This window comes from Pelobates fuscus, chromosome 1 (genome assembly GCF_036172605.1).
Source record: "Pelobates fuscus isolate aPelFus1 chromosome 1, aPelFus1.pri, whole genome shotgun sequence".
Classification (NCBI taxonomy): Eukaryota; Metazoa; Chordata; class Amphibia; order Anura; family Pelobatidae; genus Pelobates; species Pelobates fuscus.
The window spans coordinates 128,036,920-128,055,375 of record NC_086317.1 but is presented as its reverse complement, the minus strand read 5'-3'; the positions used below and the strand labels follow the sequence as shown (position 1 = coordinate 128,055,375).

General features: G+C 35.9%; 1 protein-coding gene across 1 annotated transcript in view; it reads left to right on the top strand.

The window, feature by feature from the left end:
• Window positions 1–18,456, top strand: part of SYT6 (synaptotagmin 6) — a 420,157-nt gene that overhangs the window by 362,174 nt on the left and 39,527 nt on the right. Inside the window, exon 4 of the mRNA XM_063450305.1 lies at window positions 10,678–10,798. Coding sequence (XP_063306375.1) covers window positions 10,678–10,798 — 121 coding nt within the window. The remainder of the gene's footprint in view (window positions 1–10,677; window positions 10,799–18,456) is intronic.

Sequence of the window (18,456 nt, the reverse complement as noted above, 5' to 3'; positions counted from 1 at the left end):
GGACTTTGGACCACTGAGCAACAGACCAGGTCTGTTTTTCTTTAGCCCAGTTAAGACGCTTCTGACATTGTTTGTTGTTCAGGAGTGGCTTGACAAGAGGAATACGACATCTTAAGCCCATGTCCAGGATCCGTCTGTGTGTGGCGGTTCTTGATGCACTGACTCCAGCCTCAGTCCACTGCTTGTGAAAGTCCCCAACACTTTTGAATGGCCTTTTCCTGACAATCCTCTCCAGGCTGCGGTCATCCCTGCTGCTTGTGCACCTTTTTCTTCCACACTTTTCCCTTCCACATAACTTTCTCTTAATGTGCTTTGATACAGCACTTTGGGAACATCCAAATTCCTTGGTAATTACCTTTTGAGGCTTTCCCTCCATATGGAGGGTGTCAATTATGGTTTTCTGCACAACTGTCAGGTCAGCAGTCTTCCCCATGATTGTGATTCCTACTGAACCAGACTGAGAGACAATTTTAAAGGCTCAGAAACCTTTTACAAGTGTTGGCTTACTTAGCTGATTAGAGTGGGACACTGTGAGCCTAGAATATTGCACCTTTTCACAATATTCCACTTTACTGAGATTGTGGATTTGGGGTTTTCATGAGCTGTAAGCCATAATCATCGCACTTATGACAAATCACGGCTTGAACTATCTTGCTTTGCATGTAATGCGTCTAACTCATATATTAGTTTCCCCTTTTATGTTGCATTACTGATATAAATTACATTTTGCTCGATATTCTAATTTTTCGAGTATCACCTGTACACTTTGCGACCTTGCTCTTGACTGCTTTGCTTACCTACAACCAATTGTGCTCAGTAAGTGTGCCCAGCAAGTATGATATGGTCTAAAGTGCTGCTTAGCCTCAAGATCATTCTCATTGACCTATATTGTCCAGGCATATTATGAGGAATCCATGTAACTTGCACAAGTAATTTTTGAAAAGCTAATGGAAAAAAATTTTGATGGATGTTCTTCAGCATGGAATAACTGGCTGACTTTAAATACCTTTTTCCATGCAAAAAAAAAAATGAACATTCAACCTATGCACAATCTGTGCACAATCCAAAGCTTCGAATCAGGCTGACTATGTGTGCATTTTCCCTCTAGAACATGCAATCACACTCTCTCTTGCATACTCAACTTATATAATAAAAAAATATTTAAAAAATTAGCTTCCCTTCCCCATCCCTCTCACCATTTCTTCTCGTTTGGAATTATTCCTTTAATTTTGAATGAAGCAAGCATCTTTCCTACAGTTTCAAAAAGGATATTCTTCCCATTAATTAACATCTCATTGCATATGAATGATGAACATTGTAGTCCTATAAAATATAAAAATATATCAAGCAATAGTTCAAAAAAAAATTTCAAGGATGTCAGCACCTTAGTGTGCCATGTTTAATTTTTTTTTACTGTTTCAAATATTTTAAATATATTACAGTAATCACTCCAAAACACACCAATGCTAGTTAGTGTATCTGTGTTTAACCCCTTAAGGACCAAACTTCTGGAATAAAAGGGAATCATGACATGTCACACGTCATGTGTCCTTAAGGGGTTAAGGGGTTAAAGATGCATTTAAGCTATTGTAGTTTATTTGTTTTCTGTTGGTTGATTGATTCATTTATCTTGCTTCTCTTCGAGAGTAAGATCCAAATCAATGAATCCTATTATTTCATGTCCCTCTGGAGCAACGAGCATCTTATGTGAAAAATATCCCAGGCCTTCTGCCATTATCCTAGCATTTACAGAGAATGCCATTGGATCAATACAGAACATAGCATAATTTGTTAATCTGACTTTCCATGAAAGCTATATCGGGAATAAAATGTACCACCAGCAGTTATCATAAGCCTCTAATTGCCAACTTGATATATTTTATGATATCCTAGGACCTGCCGGCAGCAAGTATTTTTCCCAGAAGTCCAAAGTTAGTCATTCAATGTAAGTAATATCCTGAAAATTGTTTATACCCATTCATTCTGAAAATTAGACCAAATGACAGAATTTTTTTCAGCCTGTTCCCTGCGTGAGTGAAAATGTGACGATCAGTGCTATTTTTCAGATGTACTAGCTTGCAATGAGTTAATATCACGAACAATATATTACATCCCCCAAAAGCTAAGAATAATGCAACTCTGAGCTTTAATTATAAAGAATTACACTCAAACAGTCATTCAGCTTCTTAAGCTAGATGTATATTTCAAATCAGAAGCATGTACTTTGGTTCCTAGGCAAAGCTTCCAGCTGGCACAACAAAGTCTGATTCAGCACATCCTTATTTGTACTGTAAATTTTTTTTATCTATTTCAGTCAATACATGACTGCAGTATAGCTGATTTTGTGGTACTGGACATAGTTATTAGTAATAAGCCTGGAAACCTGTAAGGGAGCAAGTCTGAACAAGTTAGAGAGCTGAGACTGAGCTCTTGCCATTTGGTCTAATTTGTGATGATTCACAAGCACAACTATTTTAGAACTCATTAATGTATGCAGCCAAGTCATGATAAGCAACTGGGATGCAGCTATGACTATGACCACTACTATGAAAAAGTAATTGTACTAACCTTTGATTTGATATTGTTGGATATGTTTTTCAAAGGATTTAATATATTTGGATACACTTTGAAAATAATTTTTTCAACATATTAAAATATCATAAATATATCATACATATCAAATCTATCAATATATCAAAACAAATATCAAAATATTACAAAATGATTTTTTTTCCATAATATTAAATAATTTAAAATGTTTATCCCAAAATAGTAAAACATTTGGAAAGCTTATCCAACCATGTTAAATTGAGACCCTAATTAGCAATATGTAAAGAAAATGTCCTTGATTTTAATATAGTCAATGGGACTATAGTCAATGGGACTTAAAGTTAATATAGCTTTTTTATGTTTATAATGTTAAAATATAGATTATGCTAGAAAACAATCAACAAATTTAAGAAATACTCCTGGTTGACTCCATTGTTTTTGTAAGCAATTGTACGTAATGTTACTCGCAATGGGCAGCCAGTCATGGCTGAAAAATATATACACACTGGCTTGGGCGACACCCAGTTAGACAAGGTCTGACCACCAGACAAGACCTCCAAAGATCACTAGAAAACTGCCTCCACGCAGTATGCTAGCAGCAGTCACAGAGACCAACAAGCTCATATATGCCACCAAAGTTGTGGTCCTCCAAATACATGACTAAGAGATCAGGCTGTAGGAGAAACAATGCCCACCACGAAGACTAAGACTGGAAGCCAAGATGAAGTCACCATGTAAGGAAGTTAGCAAGTTGGATCAAATTATACAGGTGAAAAGATCAAGGATAGCTCTTGGCTATTGACAAAATTCAAGAACATGCTCCTACAGGAGTCTCTGGAGACAGCCAATTACAGATTGACTGATACCTTGCCTTGTTTAACAAAGAAATATCCAAGGTATACACAGATGCAGTGTAATAATATATCCACCCAGAACTGAGAGATAACATCATAACAGTATCAGAAAAAGGTGATTGGGGATAACACAATAGATTCAAAACACCAGCTGCTTGTAGACCAAGCAGTTACACAAGATTCCAAGACCAGACCAATCTGTGCACAGCCTCTATTCACTACAAGAAAGCATATGACACAGTGCCACACGCACAAATGCTGGAATGGTTGGCTCTGTACAAGGTCAACAACACACTAAAAGCCTTCATCCAGAACTAAATAGGCAAGTGGATCATAATCTTAGAATTGAATCCCAGCACAATTATACAAGTAAACCTCAATTGTGTCATATACCAAGGTTATACGCTATTCACAATGTATATACAGCAAGGACACAGAGCTCCAAAGTTTCACATGAGGATCACATTTGTTGGTCTGATAATCAAACTTATAAGCTTATAAGCTGATTAGCTGACTTTATAAGTATTTTCACAAAAAGTGCTAGTGTTTGAGGTCCACAACTCAGATGTAAAAATGTATTTTGTCCAAATCGCTGAGTTCAAAAATAAAATTTTGCTTGGGACATCCAGTTGTCATCCCTATGGTGGTTTGAGCCAAAAGGGCATAAAAATAGGCCAGTCAGTGTCATGGACAGCGCACCTGCTAAAATACGCATGGCCCAGTCTGTTTGTTTGAGGTTGTGATTCTGGATTATGCAAAACAAAGAGATGATTGATAGGAAAATAAAGATGATTGATGAGGACAGTCAATAAATGTTTATTCACAGTAAGTAGTATATAAGTAAGACGTGAACAACAGTGAGACAAAAAGGAAGAGCAGTAAAAAAAGATATATTTATACATCATATCAGCAGCAGAACTAACATCAGTGCAGTCAGTATGGCTGCACCAGGGCATGCATGCTCAGGGGACTCATCAGGTGGCATGTATCATCATGGACCTGGTAATGCACTGCGGCACTTAAGCAGTGCGACCAGGCCCCTCTCTTACTGCCAGCAATGCTAGGGGGAAGTAAGAGCTGATCACTTCCTCTCAGAAAACACAGACACCGATCCGTGCAGGAGTGAACACAAGAGGAGGGAAGGTAGAGAGGAGGGGGAACAAACAGCTATAGTAAACCTCTTACTACCAACATCCTCAGCTAGGAGAAGCCTGAACCCAAAAGGTAGGAAACTGGATGGTGGCTAACATGTTGACCTTTATTTGGCCACCCTTGTGACAGAGGGAGTCCCAAAAAAAGTTCTTGCTCCATGGCCTCTCTACGTTGGTTCCACCACTGTATTATATATATAGTAAATATAAAAAAGTAGATATTTTTACTGTTTATTTTTCCTCTGTTGTTTACTTTTTCTCACATTATCTCGTAACCAGATGGTGGGAAAATGCTCCCATTGGCATACTGCAAAATTTGTACAAAAAATTATTATGTATAAAATTTGTTGTATACTGATAGACTCATCTCTTTGCACCATTTGGTTCACTGCCAAAGTTAGAAAAAGTAAGCAACACAGGAAAAGTTAGTAAGAACAGGAATCTATCATAGTTACATAGTTACATAGCTGAAAGTAGACTTGCGTCCATCAAGTTCAGCCTTCCTCACATATGCCTCACACTAGCCATCAATCGTGAGTTCTGCTATCAATCATGATTTTTTGGAGATACGATTTTTCTGGAACTCCAAATCAGAAGTCAAACATACATGCTCGTCGGTTGCGCAAGTCATCTGCTTGGTTATACGTCCATATAGCACAAGTTTATAATATATTTATATTAGATATAGAATATAACAAATTGTGGGCACATATCATAGGTAATAATATAATGTATAGCAACATTGCCAAAATTGCTGTAGACCTTCTTTATTGTTTGCATATCTTTTTCTACAAATGTCTAGAATGTGTGGCCAGAAAATCAATGTTTTATATTCCCAAACATGCAATGTTCATTTCAGACATGATTACATTTTAGAGATATATCTTGATGTCATCTATGCTATGGCCTCTTCAACTATGTTGTTAGCCTCGCATGGAGAGCAAAAGTGGTATTATGCCAAAAAAAATGTTTTTCTCAGGCTGTAATCCTTTTGCCTTTAGGCATCAAAAACTGTTAAGTGGAACAAGGAAAGTGGAAATTACTTAACTCTTCCCTAGCAAAATCTCTCTAAGCTAAATTGCTTTCCGACACATATTTCCGATTACATTGGTCGCCGACATTCATCCATATGGCAGCTGTGACCCAGTGGTTACACTGTAGACAAACATTCTAGATGAGCATAACAACAAGCAGCAGTTCACCTTCGTTTAATTCTATGCTTTTTCATTTTAAATACTAAAGACAAGACTCCCTTATCAGGGTTAATGCAAGCCTTAAAAACACATATGCATACAGTTTTTTAGTCAGTAAAAAAATCCAGGTGTCCTATGGATTTAATTTCTCTGGTTGCCTACTGGGATGGTAACTTGGTGTTAATGGTGTCTGACAGTGCTAAGTGCTACTCTATTTGCTTAACCTCAAGTGGAAGAGTATGCATAGTAAATTAGTAAGTTCCACTGTATCAGATCTATCATATGTATATATATATATATATATATATATATACACTGAAAAAAATTATAAACACAACACTTTTGTTTTTGCCTCCATTTTTCATGAGCTGAACTAAAAGATATGTCTTTTTCTATGTACACAAAAGGCCTATTTCTCTCAAATATTGTTTACAAATCTGTCTAAATCTAAATCTCCTTTGCCGAGATAATCCATCCACTTTACAGGTGTGGCATATCAAGATGCTGATTAGACAGCATAATTACTGCATAGGTAATTAAATAAATACACAATAAATAATACGTGTGTATGTGTGTCTGTATGTATGTGTGTCTCTGTGTATTTGTGTCTGTATGTATGTGTGTCTGTATGTATGTCTGTCGGGGGAGGGTGTGGGGGGAAGGGGCAAGAATAAGTTTCGCACCGGGGCCCCATGGATTGTGTGTACGCCACTGGTTCTATTGTTTGTTGATGGGTAATAATTGAGCTGCATGTTGGTGTCATGAGTAATGAAGGCATGTTTTGATGGTTACAGAAGAAATTACTGGAGTTACCAAAGAAAAGATAAGTTGCAAAGAAAATTAAATCAGTTGGATGTTGGCATGTGAGGACATGGAAGAGAAAGGCATCTGTGTCATTTTGAAATATCAGAATTGGGGACATAGTTAAATGCTTAAAGGGTCACTCCAGTCCCCTAAACAACTTTAGCTTGCTGAAAAGCTTTATGTGTGAAGAGAGTCACCTATTTTTTTTAGTTTTGAAAAAAGTGTAGTTTTCAATAGATATTGACACTTCTATAAATTAAACTGGTTATACCCCCTCGATTTTCAAGCAGACAACAGGTAATGTTACTTCCTGGTTTCATTATCTCAATGTTGACCTCAAGAGGCAGCAATTGCACAGAGCACCCTACTTACAAAGACTTCTCATTGAGCAGTATTGGAAAGTCTATGATTGGACAGCTAATGAAAGTCTGGGCGGGGCTAGAAGGGGAAAGCTTGCATTGGCAGCAGACAAGAACTGCAGGTTTTGCAAGCTGATATTAGGTATATCCCCAATGAAAATATTACGTAATTAACCCCTAAAGGCCTGCAGACATACTAGGTACATCCGACAAAAGACGTAGCAAATATGAGCACTGGAAGCTCTAAGGGTATTGCAGCGATGCCTCGATGTCGAGGCATCCTGCAATACCTCTCTTGACTGCTGGGCCGCTACCTCTCCTGACTGCCAGGAGCAATCACTTCCGGGTTGTCCCATGTGGAGGCCGGCAGTGTAGTAGAGCATCGGAAGCCATCGGGCATGCTTCTGATGCTCTGCCTGTGTGCTGAGTGCCTCGACAGGTCGAGGCACTCAGTGAAATAAATAAATCAATAAAAGAAATATAAAATAAATTAAATATAAAATAATAAATAAATACATAAAATATCAGTGATACAATGTAACTTTTGTTAATTTTGAAAAAAAAATGGTTTGGAAATAGCAAAGTGTTATTTGTACTTATTGCCCTATAACTTGCAAAAAATAAAGATAAGAACATGTTAACATTGGACATTTCCAAACTCAGGACAAAATGTAAAATCTATTTAGCATTGGTGATTTTTGGCGGTTGTAGATGCGCAACAGAGTTTGGGGTCAAAGTTAGAAAAGGTGTGTTTTGTTAAGAAACTTTTCATCATATTTTCTATATTTTTTTTATATATATGATATGATGAAAATAATGGTATATTTAAAAAGACCATTTAATGGTGAGAAAAACTATATATAATATGTGTGGGTACAGTAAATAAATAAGAGGAAAATTACAGCTAAACACAAACACCGCAGAAATGTAAAAACAGCCCTGGTCCTTAACAGTAAGAACATTGAAAAATGGTCTGGTCACTAAGGGGTTAAATACACGCAAATTTTCATTTGGTGATTTAAAAATAATGTATATATATTTTGGATTTGGGCAGTGGAGTGTCCCTTTAACCATGTGACACAAAAAAAAGTGCTTTTAAAAATTATAAAAATTCCAACAAGGGGTGATATCTGTGCTCCAGGGCTAAATTTGAGCCATATATATAATATGTGTTTGTATTTTAAATACAGCACATACATATTTACATATGGTTTGGCATTTTACATGGTCAAAGGTCAGAAAATAGTCCAGTGTGAAGCTGATTTGAATAGCTTGCTTATAAACATCGTTCAAGAGGATTAGACTAATATAACCACAATATAACTAAATGCATGTATATCATAATAAGTAATTTAGACCATTCAGCTACTACATTGACCATAAACAAGATTTGTCATTTTGTCTTTTAAGAAGATCACAGGTCTTTATATCTTAATGATTCCGTATAACAAACTAATCTATTGCTTAACCTTTCTGAAATGCTCTCTGCTATTTATCATATTTTGCAGTAAAACTGAGGAATGCAATTCAGACAGCTACATAGGATCATATTTGGAGCCTTGAAAAATAAAGTATCTGGACCTTTACTTTAATCTTTGTTGGAACCCAATTTGATTTTGAGTTTGTTGGCTGTAAATTAACAAGGATTAGCGTAAATTCTGACTTGTTCTTAAAAAATATAATTGATACTCCAGGCTTCCTGGCATTGGGGCTAGATTTATATTTCCCAAAAAACGAACATATTTACCAGATGGAATAAGAATAAAATGGGCTCTTAAGCTTACTCTTGGCTCTATGCTTCCTGGACATCTGCTTTTTCTTCTTAAAATCTCTAGCCCAAAAAATGTGTTCTCCCTCTATTAACTCTCTCTAGAAGTTGAAAGCTGAACAAATTAAAAGACTTGACTTTGGCTATGTAAAGAGTAAATAGGATTTTAAGTAAGGCTTTTGACAAGGTATTTTTACATTAAAGGGACACTCCACTTCCCAAATACAAAATAAATGCAAATCGCTGTTAAGTAGGTATACCCCCCACCCCTAGAAAACATGCATGCATTTAATTATGTTTTATCATTGGAGTTATATCTAAAAACAGCTTGCAAAACCTGCAGATCTCTTGTCTGTAGTCTTTACAAGCCCTCCCCTGCTAACTCCGACCAGACTTTCTGTTTCTGTCCAATCATCGACTTCCCAATGCAGCTCAATGAGAAGTTTCTGAAAGGCAGGTGCACTGAGCAATTGCTGCCTCTTGAGTTTAGCTCCAGGAAGTAACAGGACCTGTTGTCTGCTTGACAGCAAGAGAGGTATAACCAGGTTAGCTCATAAAAGTGTCAATTTCTATTGAAATCTGAACTTTTTGCAAAATGGAAAAAAGAGGGCACACTTCGCACATAAAGCTTTACAGCAAGCTAAAGTGCTTTAGTGGTCTGGAGTGTACCTTTACCAAACACTATGCCAGACTGAGAGGAGTATTGTGTAGGCCAGGGATAGGCAACCTTCGGCTCTCCAGATGTTTTGGACTACACCTCCCATGATGCTTTGCCAGCATTATGTGTGTAAGAGCATTATGGGGGATGTAGTCCACAACAACTGGAGAGCCGAAGGTTGCCTATCCCTGGTGTAGGCATTTAAAGAAATCCCTCTAATCAATAGCACCCTTCCATTCAGCTCATTCTGACATTCTCTTAAAAGTATAATACATTTCAAAAATATAACTGGCACTGAAGTTGTTAGCATCTGAATGCTGTATAGAAATCACAGGATAAGGAATTATAAGTTATATCTTGATCTTTGCATAAAAAGCCTCTATATCATATTTTATTTGTAATGATATTAGTCATTCAACTTAACTACTTGGTGTTTTTCAACTTTGCAAGGATAGCTATGCTTTGTGATTTTAAATGGTATGTTTCCTCCTTACTAAGTTGCAAGGACATAGGCTAAACGTGTACTTGTATCAAAGTGCACTTGTATTTACTTGCCAAAAATTGATTGGTCCTCTAAGTGCATAAATGTTTCTCATGAAAGGAGAGATAAATAATTCCAACTACACTAAAACCTATTACTGATAACTAGCACAGCTAGAAACACCTCTTACCCTTCTAAAATAAAGTAAAATAGGGTACAGAGTTGGATTTGTATTCCAGGAGTCTGTAAACATGTACCAAAATATAATCCTAATATTGCTACCATGATATATAATGAAAATTGAAATTATATATATTCATATATGTATAATGTGCAATCTGTCCCTCGTGTGGTTAAACTGGGTATTGCTCAGTGAGTTAGTCTATGCTCCTACCGACCTTCTCTACAGACACTATATTGTAAATGGCTGCATGTACAATTAACCAATTACACTGAATGGAAAAAAAACACCCTAAGTTGCAGGGGCATAAAATATTTCCATAGGGCAGTAAGTCCTCTTTATTTTTTTATATTCAAGTCACCTCACAGGTTTGGTGCGTTTCCGTGATCTGTTTATTTAATTGAGCTGGTGGCTTCAAAGTTAAATATATTCTAGTCTAGCTAATCTAAATCTAACTTCAGAATCTATACTTTATTTTATTCTGGTCACATCAATAGAGCTGAGAAAAGTGAAGGTATAAATTTATCACTCTACTGATTTAAAAAAGGATGATTCTGAGATACCATTCTTTCCCACAATCCCTTTATGAAGCTTAAAACATTTATTAATGTCTCCCCAAGTATATTTATGTATATCTCTGTATTCCTGAAGATAACATTTCCATTCTTTGTTTTTCAGGAAAGTGTTGACCTTGGAGAAATCATGTTCTCACTATGTTATCTACCAACTGCAGGTCGTCTGACCTTAACAGTAATTAAATGTAGGAATCTAAAAGCAATGGACATCACTGGATATTCTGGTATGTATGATCACAAAATGAGAAAATAAGCGATCATTCACAACAGTGCCTTTATTGTGTATCGATTTTGAAGATCGTTGCAATGAAGATTTCTCGAGCAGTGTTAATTTTGTCAACTAAAATTTTAGTCGACTAAAATTTTTGAGATTTAGTCAATTAAAACTAGACTAAAACTAAAACAATTCAGATGACTGAAATATGACTAAAACTGCATTTTAAAATGACTATGTCTAAAACTAAATCGAAATTTGCCGCTAAAATTTAACAGAGGGGCTGTGGAAGTTCAAAAGAGACAGACCAGGGCTTGGGAGAGAGACACCTAGAGGGGCTGGGAGGACACAAAGAGACAGAGGGGCTGAGGAAGGTGCAAAAGAGACATATCTACTGCAGATTTAGTCGACTACAATTAAATAAATTCAGACGACTAAAATACGACTAAAGCCAATATGGCTTTTTAGTCAATAGACGATGACTAAAACTAAATTAAAATTTGCCGCCAAAATTAACACTGCTTAAGAGCTTAACTGAACTTTATGACTAGCGAGCTATTTAATAAATTTACACTTATTAACCTCCTTTACTACCAAAATTGTTTGCTTTAATTTGCTTTGTAAAATTCAATTTACTCAATATAGCACCACTTACCTACATTGATGCTACAGATCTCTTACCTGCCTGTGGCAGAACATTTTTTTTTGCCAGGAACCCATTTTACCCATTTGATTTCTGCAAATTACCTGAAAATAGCAGCCTCCTCCTCACCTTCCAAACAGTGCAGAAAGCTTCAAAGATTATTCCTTTCCTATAGACAGGGAATTAGGCGGAGTGAATGAGTTCTCATAGACTTGGAGATTAATTTTGTTTTGAACTGCAATTCGATCAAATTTGGGCCGTTCAGGTGATCATACGAATTCCCGAACTCTGAGCCGAAATTTAGCCGAATCATGAACCAAACAAATCATGCAAGATTATTATTATTGATAAGAAATAATGATTGATGGCAATGAATATTGATTTTGATTACAGATCAGTGAGAAGTGATCAATAGAGGGAACAACCAATAGTTATATATAATTTAGAAATATTATATATTTAATTAATATATAAATATGGATTTTAATTTTATTAAATTTTTTATTCTCCTACTTGTTTTCCCTCTACTGGCTGCTTTATCTACTTTCTCACTTTATAAATGGGAGTGGAAAAATGCACCATGTACTGCAAGATATACACATAATAGTTATGTTATATATATTTTGCAGTACAATGGTTGGCTCATTTTCATGCCTTTTGGTTTCATCTGATTCATTATCCTGAATCTTTTTTCATTAATGATATTTGGATAAGCAGAACTCTATATGGACAGAATTTGCCAATCTTGAAAAATTATTTATTTTTAGACTAAGTGGCCCAGCTGAAACACAGTTTTTTTTAGCCTTGCACAAGCCTATAATCTCATATGCCTTTTATGCCTCTTAGCATTTTATTAACTTTACAGATGTAGCTATAATCATCCATAAACCTTTAAAAAACATATGATTTACCTGTACTTGCTTTATGCGAGCATTATGCTCAAATACAGACATTCAATTCAATTTTGTTGTCATTTTAATATGCTATACTGCTAGTAATGCCATCAGGGTCTATGCAAATACCTATAAACAGGGTATTAGACCATTTTTATTTATCTTTATTGTACGTGAGAAAAATAAAAGCCAATCATCTGAGTCCTGTACTGCCAAGTTTAGCTCAGGCAGAGAGCTTTAGTAGTGAGATGGAGAGCAACCCTCGGCAGACCCCAGTTTAGTAGCCAAACTGTTTTAAAGCAATTTGAGTCCTAACAATAGGGATGGGTTTGCTAGGGCACTCCTAGAACCATAACCACTACAGCAAGCTTAAGAGTTTAAAGTACTTGGAGTGTTCCTTTAAACACATTTAACGGAGATACATCTTTATAAATGGCATTAGTATGTGACATTTTTGAAGATCTGCCACACTAAACAGTCCAGTTCCTCTCCAGCAGAGTATTTATGTTTTTGAAAGCTACATTCTCATAGCAGCCAAACAAATCTTAAATGCCTAATTGGTATCCATCAACACATTTCAAAACAATAAAAGCAAACATTTGGCTGTTTTCAGTGAAAGTGCAATACAAATTGGATGTACTTGCATCCTTTGATGGTGTTTGCCAATCAACTGATGTACTCAATTGTTTTTAACTCTTCTAGTGAGTGGAAAGATAAAAAAATATATGACATGCATTTTGTGAAGTAATGTATGTATTGAATTTACCAAACTTTAACTGGAAATATGCTTAGAGCAGGGTACAATCAGGCTTCTTGGGAAGAATAATGCTTTATTTACGAACATCAAATCAATAAATAATTTAATGTGATAGGTAATACAAAAATACCCAATGATTTTGTTGTAAAAAATGATCAGTGCACAGTTGGTGCACAACAGTATTTCGGACTATTAAGAGTAGACCGCAACCTTTAGGTCCTCAATAATAGCAAAAATAAATCTTCAGTCCAAATAATGCAAAATGTGGAATGTATTCATACACAAACTGACCTGGAATAGTTTAAACCTTAAAAAAGATCTTTGGCAGATATTACATTCATCATGGATATAAATTGCAATCAAGTCAGAGATTTGTACTAAAAACAAATTATGTGTTTATATACTGAATGTCTTTGCTGAATTATTTCATATTTACTGAACTAAATGAATATATATATATATATATATATATATATATATATATATATATATATATATATAATTGGCCTGCTTTTTTGAATGTGGCAAAATTTATACTACACATACAAAATCCACAAATAAGCATGTAAAAAGAGGTGTGGGAGTTGTTTACTGTATATCGCTATTGGTGAACTCTGCACACCTCTCCTCACACGCCTATGTGTACATTTATACAAAATACACACTTGGTATTGACTATACATAAATACAAATTTAGTGGCTCGTATCCAAACATGTTTAACTTACCATCTAAGCATTTTGTTAGCTTGTTTTCCAGCAAAGATGTTTGGTAAGAACCTGGGCATTGGAAACACCCACAAGAACAGAACTAAATAATAACCTTGTTGCTTCCAGTGCCTTAGGAACTGCTTCTTGAAGAGATTAATTCTAAGGATTACTGCATGCAAGCTGTGTGTTCCAGGAATCACAGGGATTACAGCAGAGTAAAGAAATATATACCTACACCAGTGTTTCTTTTTATACGCCTTTCTTGAGCTATTTTCTAACAAATTGATAAGTTGAAGGGCTTTTCCTTTGGGATGATGAAAGCAAAGATGACTCATTTCTATATCAGTTTTCCTCTAATCCAAAACATAACCTTATTTCTATTCAATGTGAATTTTCAGATTTAAATGACATTATACACATTGGGCAAGCGTTTGTGAGGCTGTGCTTCACTAGATAACAGATAACAGTAAAAAAAATGGCTTTGTTTTTCGATGTGAGTACACAGAGACTCATTTTTGTTCTTCAAAGAGCTAGCACTTCACTGAATTTTGTCTTTAGTCAGTAAAATGTATAAACAAATTTAGCATTTTAAGTGAAATCCAAAAGACATTGAAAACCGTCCCGATGGTCAATGAAACTGTATTATGCAGAGAATATATGGAAACACGTTATGTAGTAACATAGGTTGACAATGTCTTACACCACTGTTTCTGTTCTTGATCCAACAGAAGAATAAAAATCATATTTGATGCTATTTCCTATAGTGCCACATATTGGGAGCAAATCCTTTTTTTCCCAAAATGACAGTCATATCATTCCTTATAATAATCAGTTATCCCGCATATTAACTATTCGATTCTTGAATAATCTATTTTTTCCAAAAAGTATTCAGACTTTCTTTTAATTAAAATCTCTACTGAATATGATGAAATAGTAAACACAGGTGGTGAAATCAGTAAACCTTCCCCCAATGTATAGGTTGTCATGCTTAGTTGTGTATATTAATGATATCTTACTTAGCATTTGGGTTAGCTTAATTGGAGCTCGATTATCCCTCAAACACAATGGCTTGTGGGAAGGAAACCCCTGTGATTTTGTATTAGAAACCTCATGCTAGGGGCACTGCATAATTAGCAGAGTGTGGCCTAATAAATCATAGTTGAGAAGTTGAGAATGCTTCTTTTACCCAATACGACTGGTTGCGTCCATTATATTGGGGAAACTCTACACAAAGGCAATACTTTCACTATATTCAGCACATCAGGAATTAGGACTAGTGGAGGATTGAAGGAATAACAGCAATAGACTGGAACTGTGACACAGAGGTTGCATTGATGAGAGCTTCTTTTAGTTATAAGGAGGCAGCAGCGAGAGTTAAAGCTGCAAAAAAAGAAGCAGATTTAGGAACACTACAAAAATAAGAAAAGAAAAGCAGCTGTCTCCATGATAAAGTTAATGGTAATAGACTCTGCCAGTATTGAAGAAACACTAGAACTCAGTATGAGTCAAGTGGCTTCAGAAAGTCCACACAAAAAATGAAGATAATGATTTTGTTTTAAGCCAGGAGACACATTACAACTCTGAGGATGATGAAGATGACAGTGCTCAGCAACACCAAAGTTAACATAGTTAGCACTTCACCACAAACGATAAATTATTAAGTTATCCAAGCACTCTAGCAAATATGAATACACTACAATGGACACTCCGTAAAGGTATTGATGCCCAGAGCTCAGGATCAACCCCTAATAAAACTAAAAATATAAAGGCAAATTCAAAACATATGATAACAAGTAATTCCTTTAACCCAAAAATTGTGTCTTCATATAATTAACAAACAACAAAAACTGAGAAGCCAGGTGTGCCTGACTTAGCAAGGTATGACAACTCATGACGACTCATGACGTCAAGTTTTCAAAATTTGTTAACCTTCCAGCGAACTACATGACTTGGAAGGCTACTCTCATTTGACCTTTCTACAAGACAATGATCCCAAAAATACCTCATATTCCACCAAGGCTTGGTTGCAGAAGAAGTCCTGTAAAATTATACAGTTCCATTACAGTCACCTGACTTGAATCCCATAGAACATCTCTGGTAGGATTTGAAAAAGGTGGTTGCAGCATGCAAACCCATAATTTTACTGAACTGGCAGTCATTGCTCATGCAATGCTCCAAGATTCCTGAGGAAAGCAGCTAAATGCTGATGTCTGGCTATGCATTGCGTTTGCAGCAGAGCATAACAGCAAAAAAGTCCTCTACTAAGGACTAAAGATGCTTGCCACGAAGGGGTTGAATAATTTTGAGACTGGAGTAGTCATTCTAAGTTGTAATTTCAGTTGAATTTGGGTAAACCACTTGAAGCATTCGTTGTGTTGAGCTATTTCAATTGCTTTTGTTTGATTTGTTCATTGCAAATAGTCTGTAAAACGTTGACAATAATCCTGATTTTCAATGTGGGTTGAATAATTTTGATTACAACTGTACCAGATGGGAGTGTGTTAGAACCTTATGTCTTAGTTCTGGAAAAGTAAATAATTTTTTAACCTAACATAATTAAGTAAATAACTCTCAAATCTATTCATTTATCCTGCTAATAAAAGGACTTTGAAAGATTCACCCTCTCTGTCCTTGGGATTTATTGAGTAAACTGTGTGACCAAATTATTTCAGTAAGTGCAATTCTCTGTCTCTTTAGAGAGCTACTTATGTCTAATTACTTATATTCGGACTCCATTACTGAAAAGATTTCACAGCTTTTGCGTTCAAGTCGTAAACAATGTTCTGCTGCATTATGTTGCACTATTTTAGCATTGAGTACAAACAGAGAAGAGGGATTTTCAAGTAACTTTTGTGTTATTATTATTATTATTATTATTATTATTATTGTTATTATGATGTTTGTTCATGTCAGAAGTCATGGTAGTATATCAATAGGGATCATAACAGAGCACATGCAGTTGATCAGGATCGGCAGATTATGCATCGAAATCTATAAAAGAGGATTTATCTGGGACATCAGTTAGTTATGTGCCTAGTAGAAAAATCACTGTGTCTTGTTCCCTCTCCAGCACTGCAGTGGCAACTCTAGGAACAATATATGAATATATAAACTTATTCAGAAATGGCTTGTGCCATACTTATATTTTACAAATCAGAGTAAAAACGGTACTGTGAAACTTGTTCAAAGAGCACCCGTGCTTGCCGAAGTTCCAAACAACAGCTAAAATCTCTGCTGTTGCAACTGCGACAAATTTCAGAGTTTCAAAAACACAAATTCAAATGTCGGCATGAGAAACTTCATCAGGAAAGCTTTTTTATGCCTCTGTTGGGATTTTGTTTTTGTGAAAGTTTGTTGCCTTTGCACCAGTATTACCCATGTGTATTGGTTTGTTATGCATTATAACAATCACTACTGCTCTCATACACATACAAACTCCCTAATACACACACGGCATAATGCATAAAAAAACAGAAACTGCACAATATAAATACATACAAATGCACACAAGCTGCCCAATACATACATTTACACACTGCATACATACATTTCATGCATATATACTGCCAAATACATAGACACACTCCCTAAAACATACAAACAGACACACACACACACAGACTGCTTAACATATACATATACACCCATATACAAACTGCTTAATCCATACACACACAAACTACCTAATACATACATACACACTGCCCAATACAGAGACAGCCACAAAGCTCAATACATACACACAGACACTGCCTAATACATGCACAAATTAAACACACAGACTGCTTAATACATACACACACACACCAAACTGCTTAATACACATGCAAACTGCCTAATGCATAAACACACACAGTAAGCAGCCCTCCTTTCGCTCTTACATACTCAGATGGGGGCTGGAGGCACTGAGAGCAGCCCATTTTAAACAACACGTTACCTCCTGCAGGCACAGGGCAATGGGCGGCAGCTCCTGAATGCTGTGATCTTACACTGTCTTTTCTCATATGCCGCCAGTGGGGACCATACCCTACCTTTCTGGATGATAGTAGATTACACGTACTGCTCTTAAAGTAACCCTGAACGCATCTTCTTAAGTTGGGCACTCCAGTATCCCTTTTTTTCCTAATTGAAGTGCTGGCCGCAGGGAAAATACAAGTTAGGTGGGGGAGCACGTGGGGGGACAAGAAATAAAAAAGAAATACAGTATATGTGTATGCATTCCTTATTTCTGTAGTTTAATAACTATATTATGCACCCTGAAGTGCTCTGATCAACTACCCGCCACAAACCTATAAATTAGTTAATTTAAAATTGTGTAAGGGTTGCAGTACTAGAATACAGGCATATGTTTGGTATGCTGTCTAGAAAATGTTTGTCTTTCAAATGTTTGAATACAAATACTATCCAGTTAAAACAAGTCAATCAAACTACATAGACTACTTACAAGAAACCCTTGAGGGTATCAGTATGGCTATTTTAAAATAAAACCTTGAAAAGTTTAATCTAAGGGGCATTTTAACGTTCTACTTATCGTGCACAAACCCACTGAGTGATTTATTTAAAGGGACACTGTACTAATCAAAACAACTGTCTTAATGTGGTTTTGGTACACCGACCACATCCCTGAAGTCTGCCAATTGTAAACACTGACATTTCCAAGAAACAGA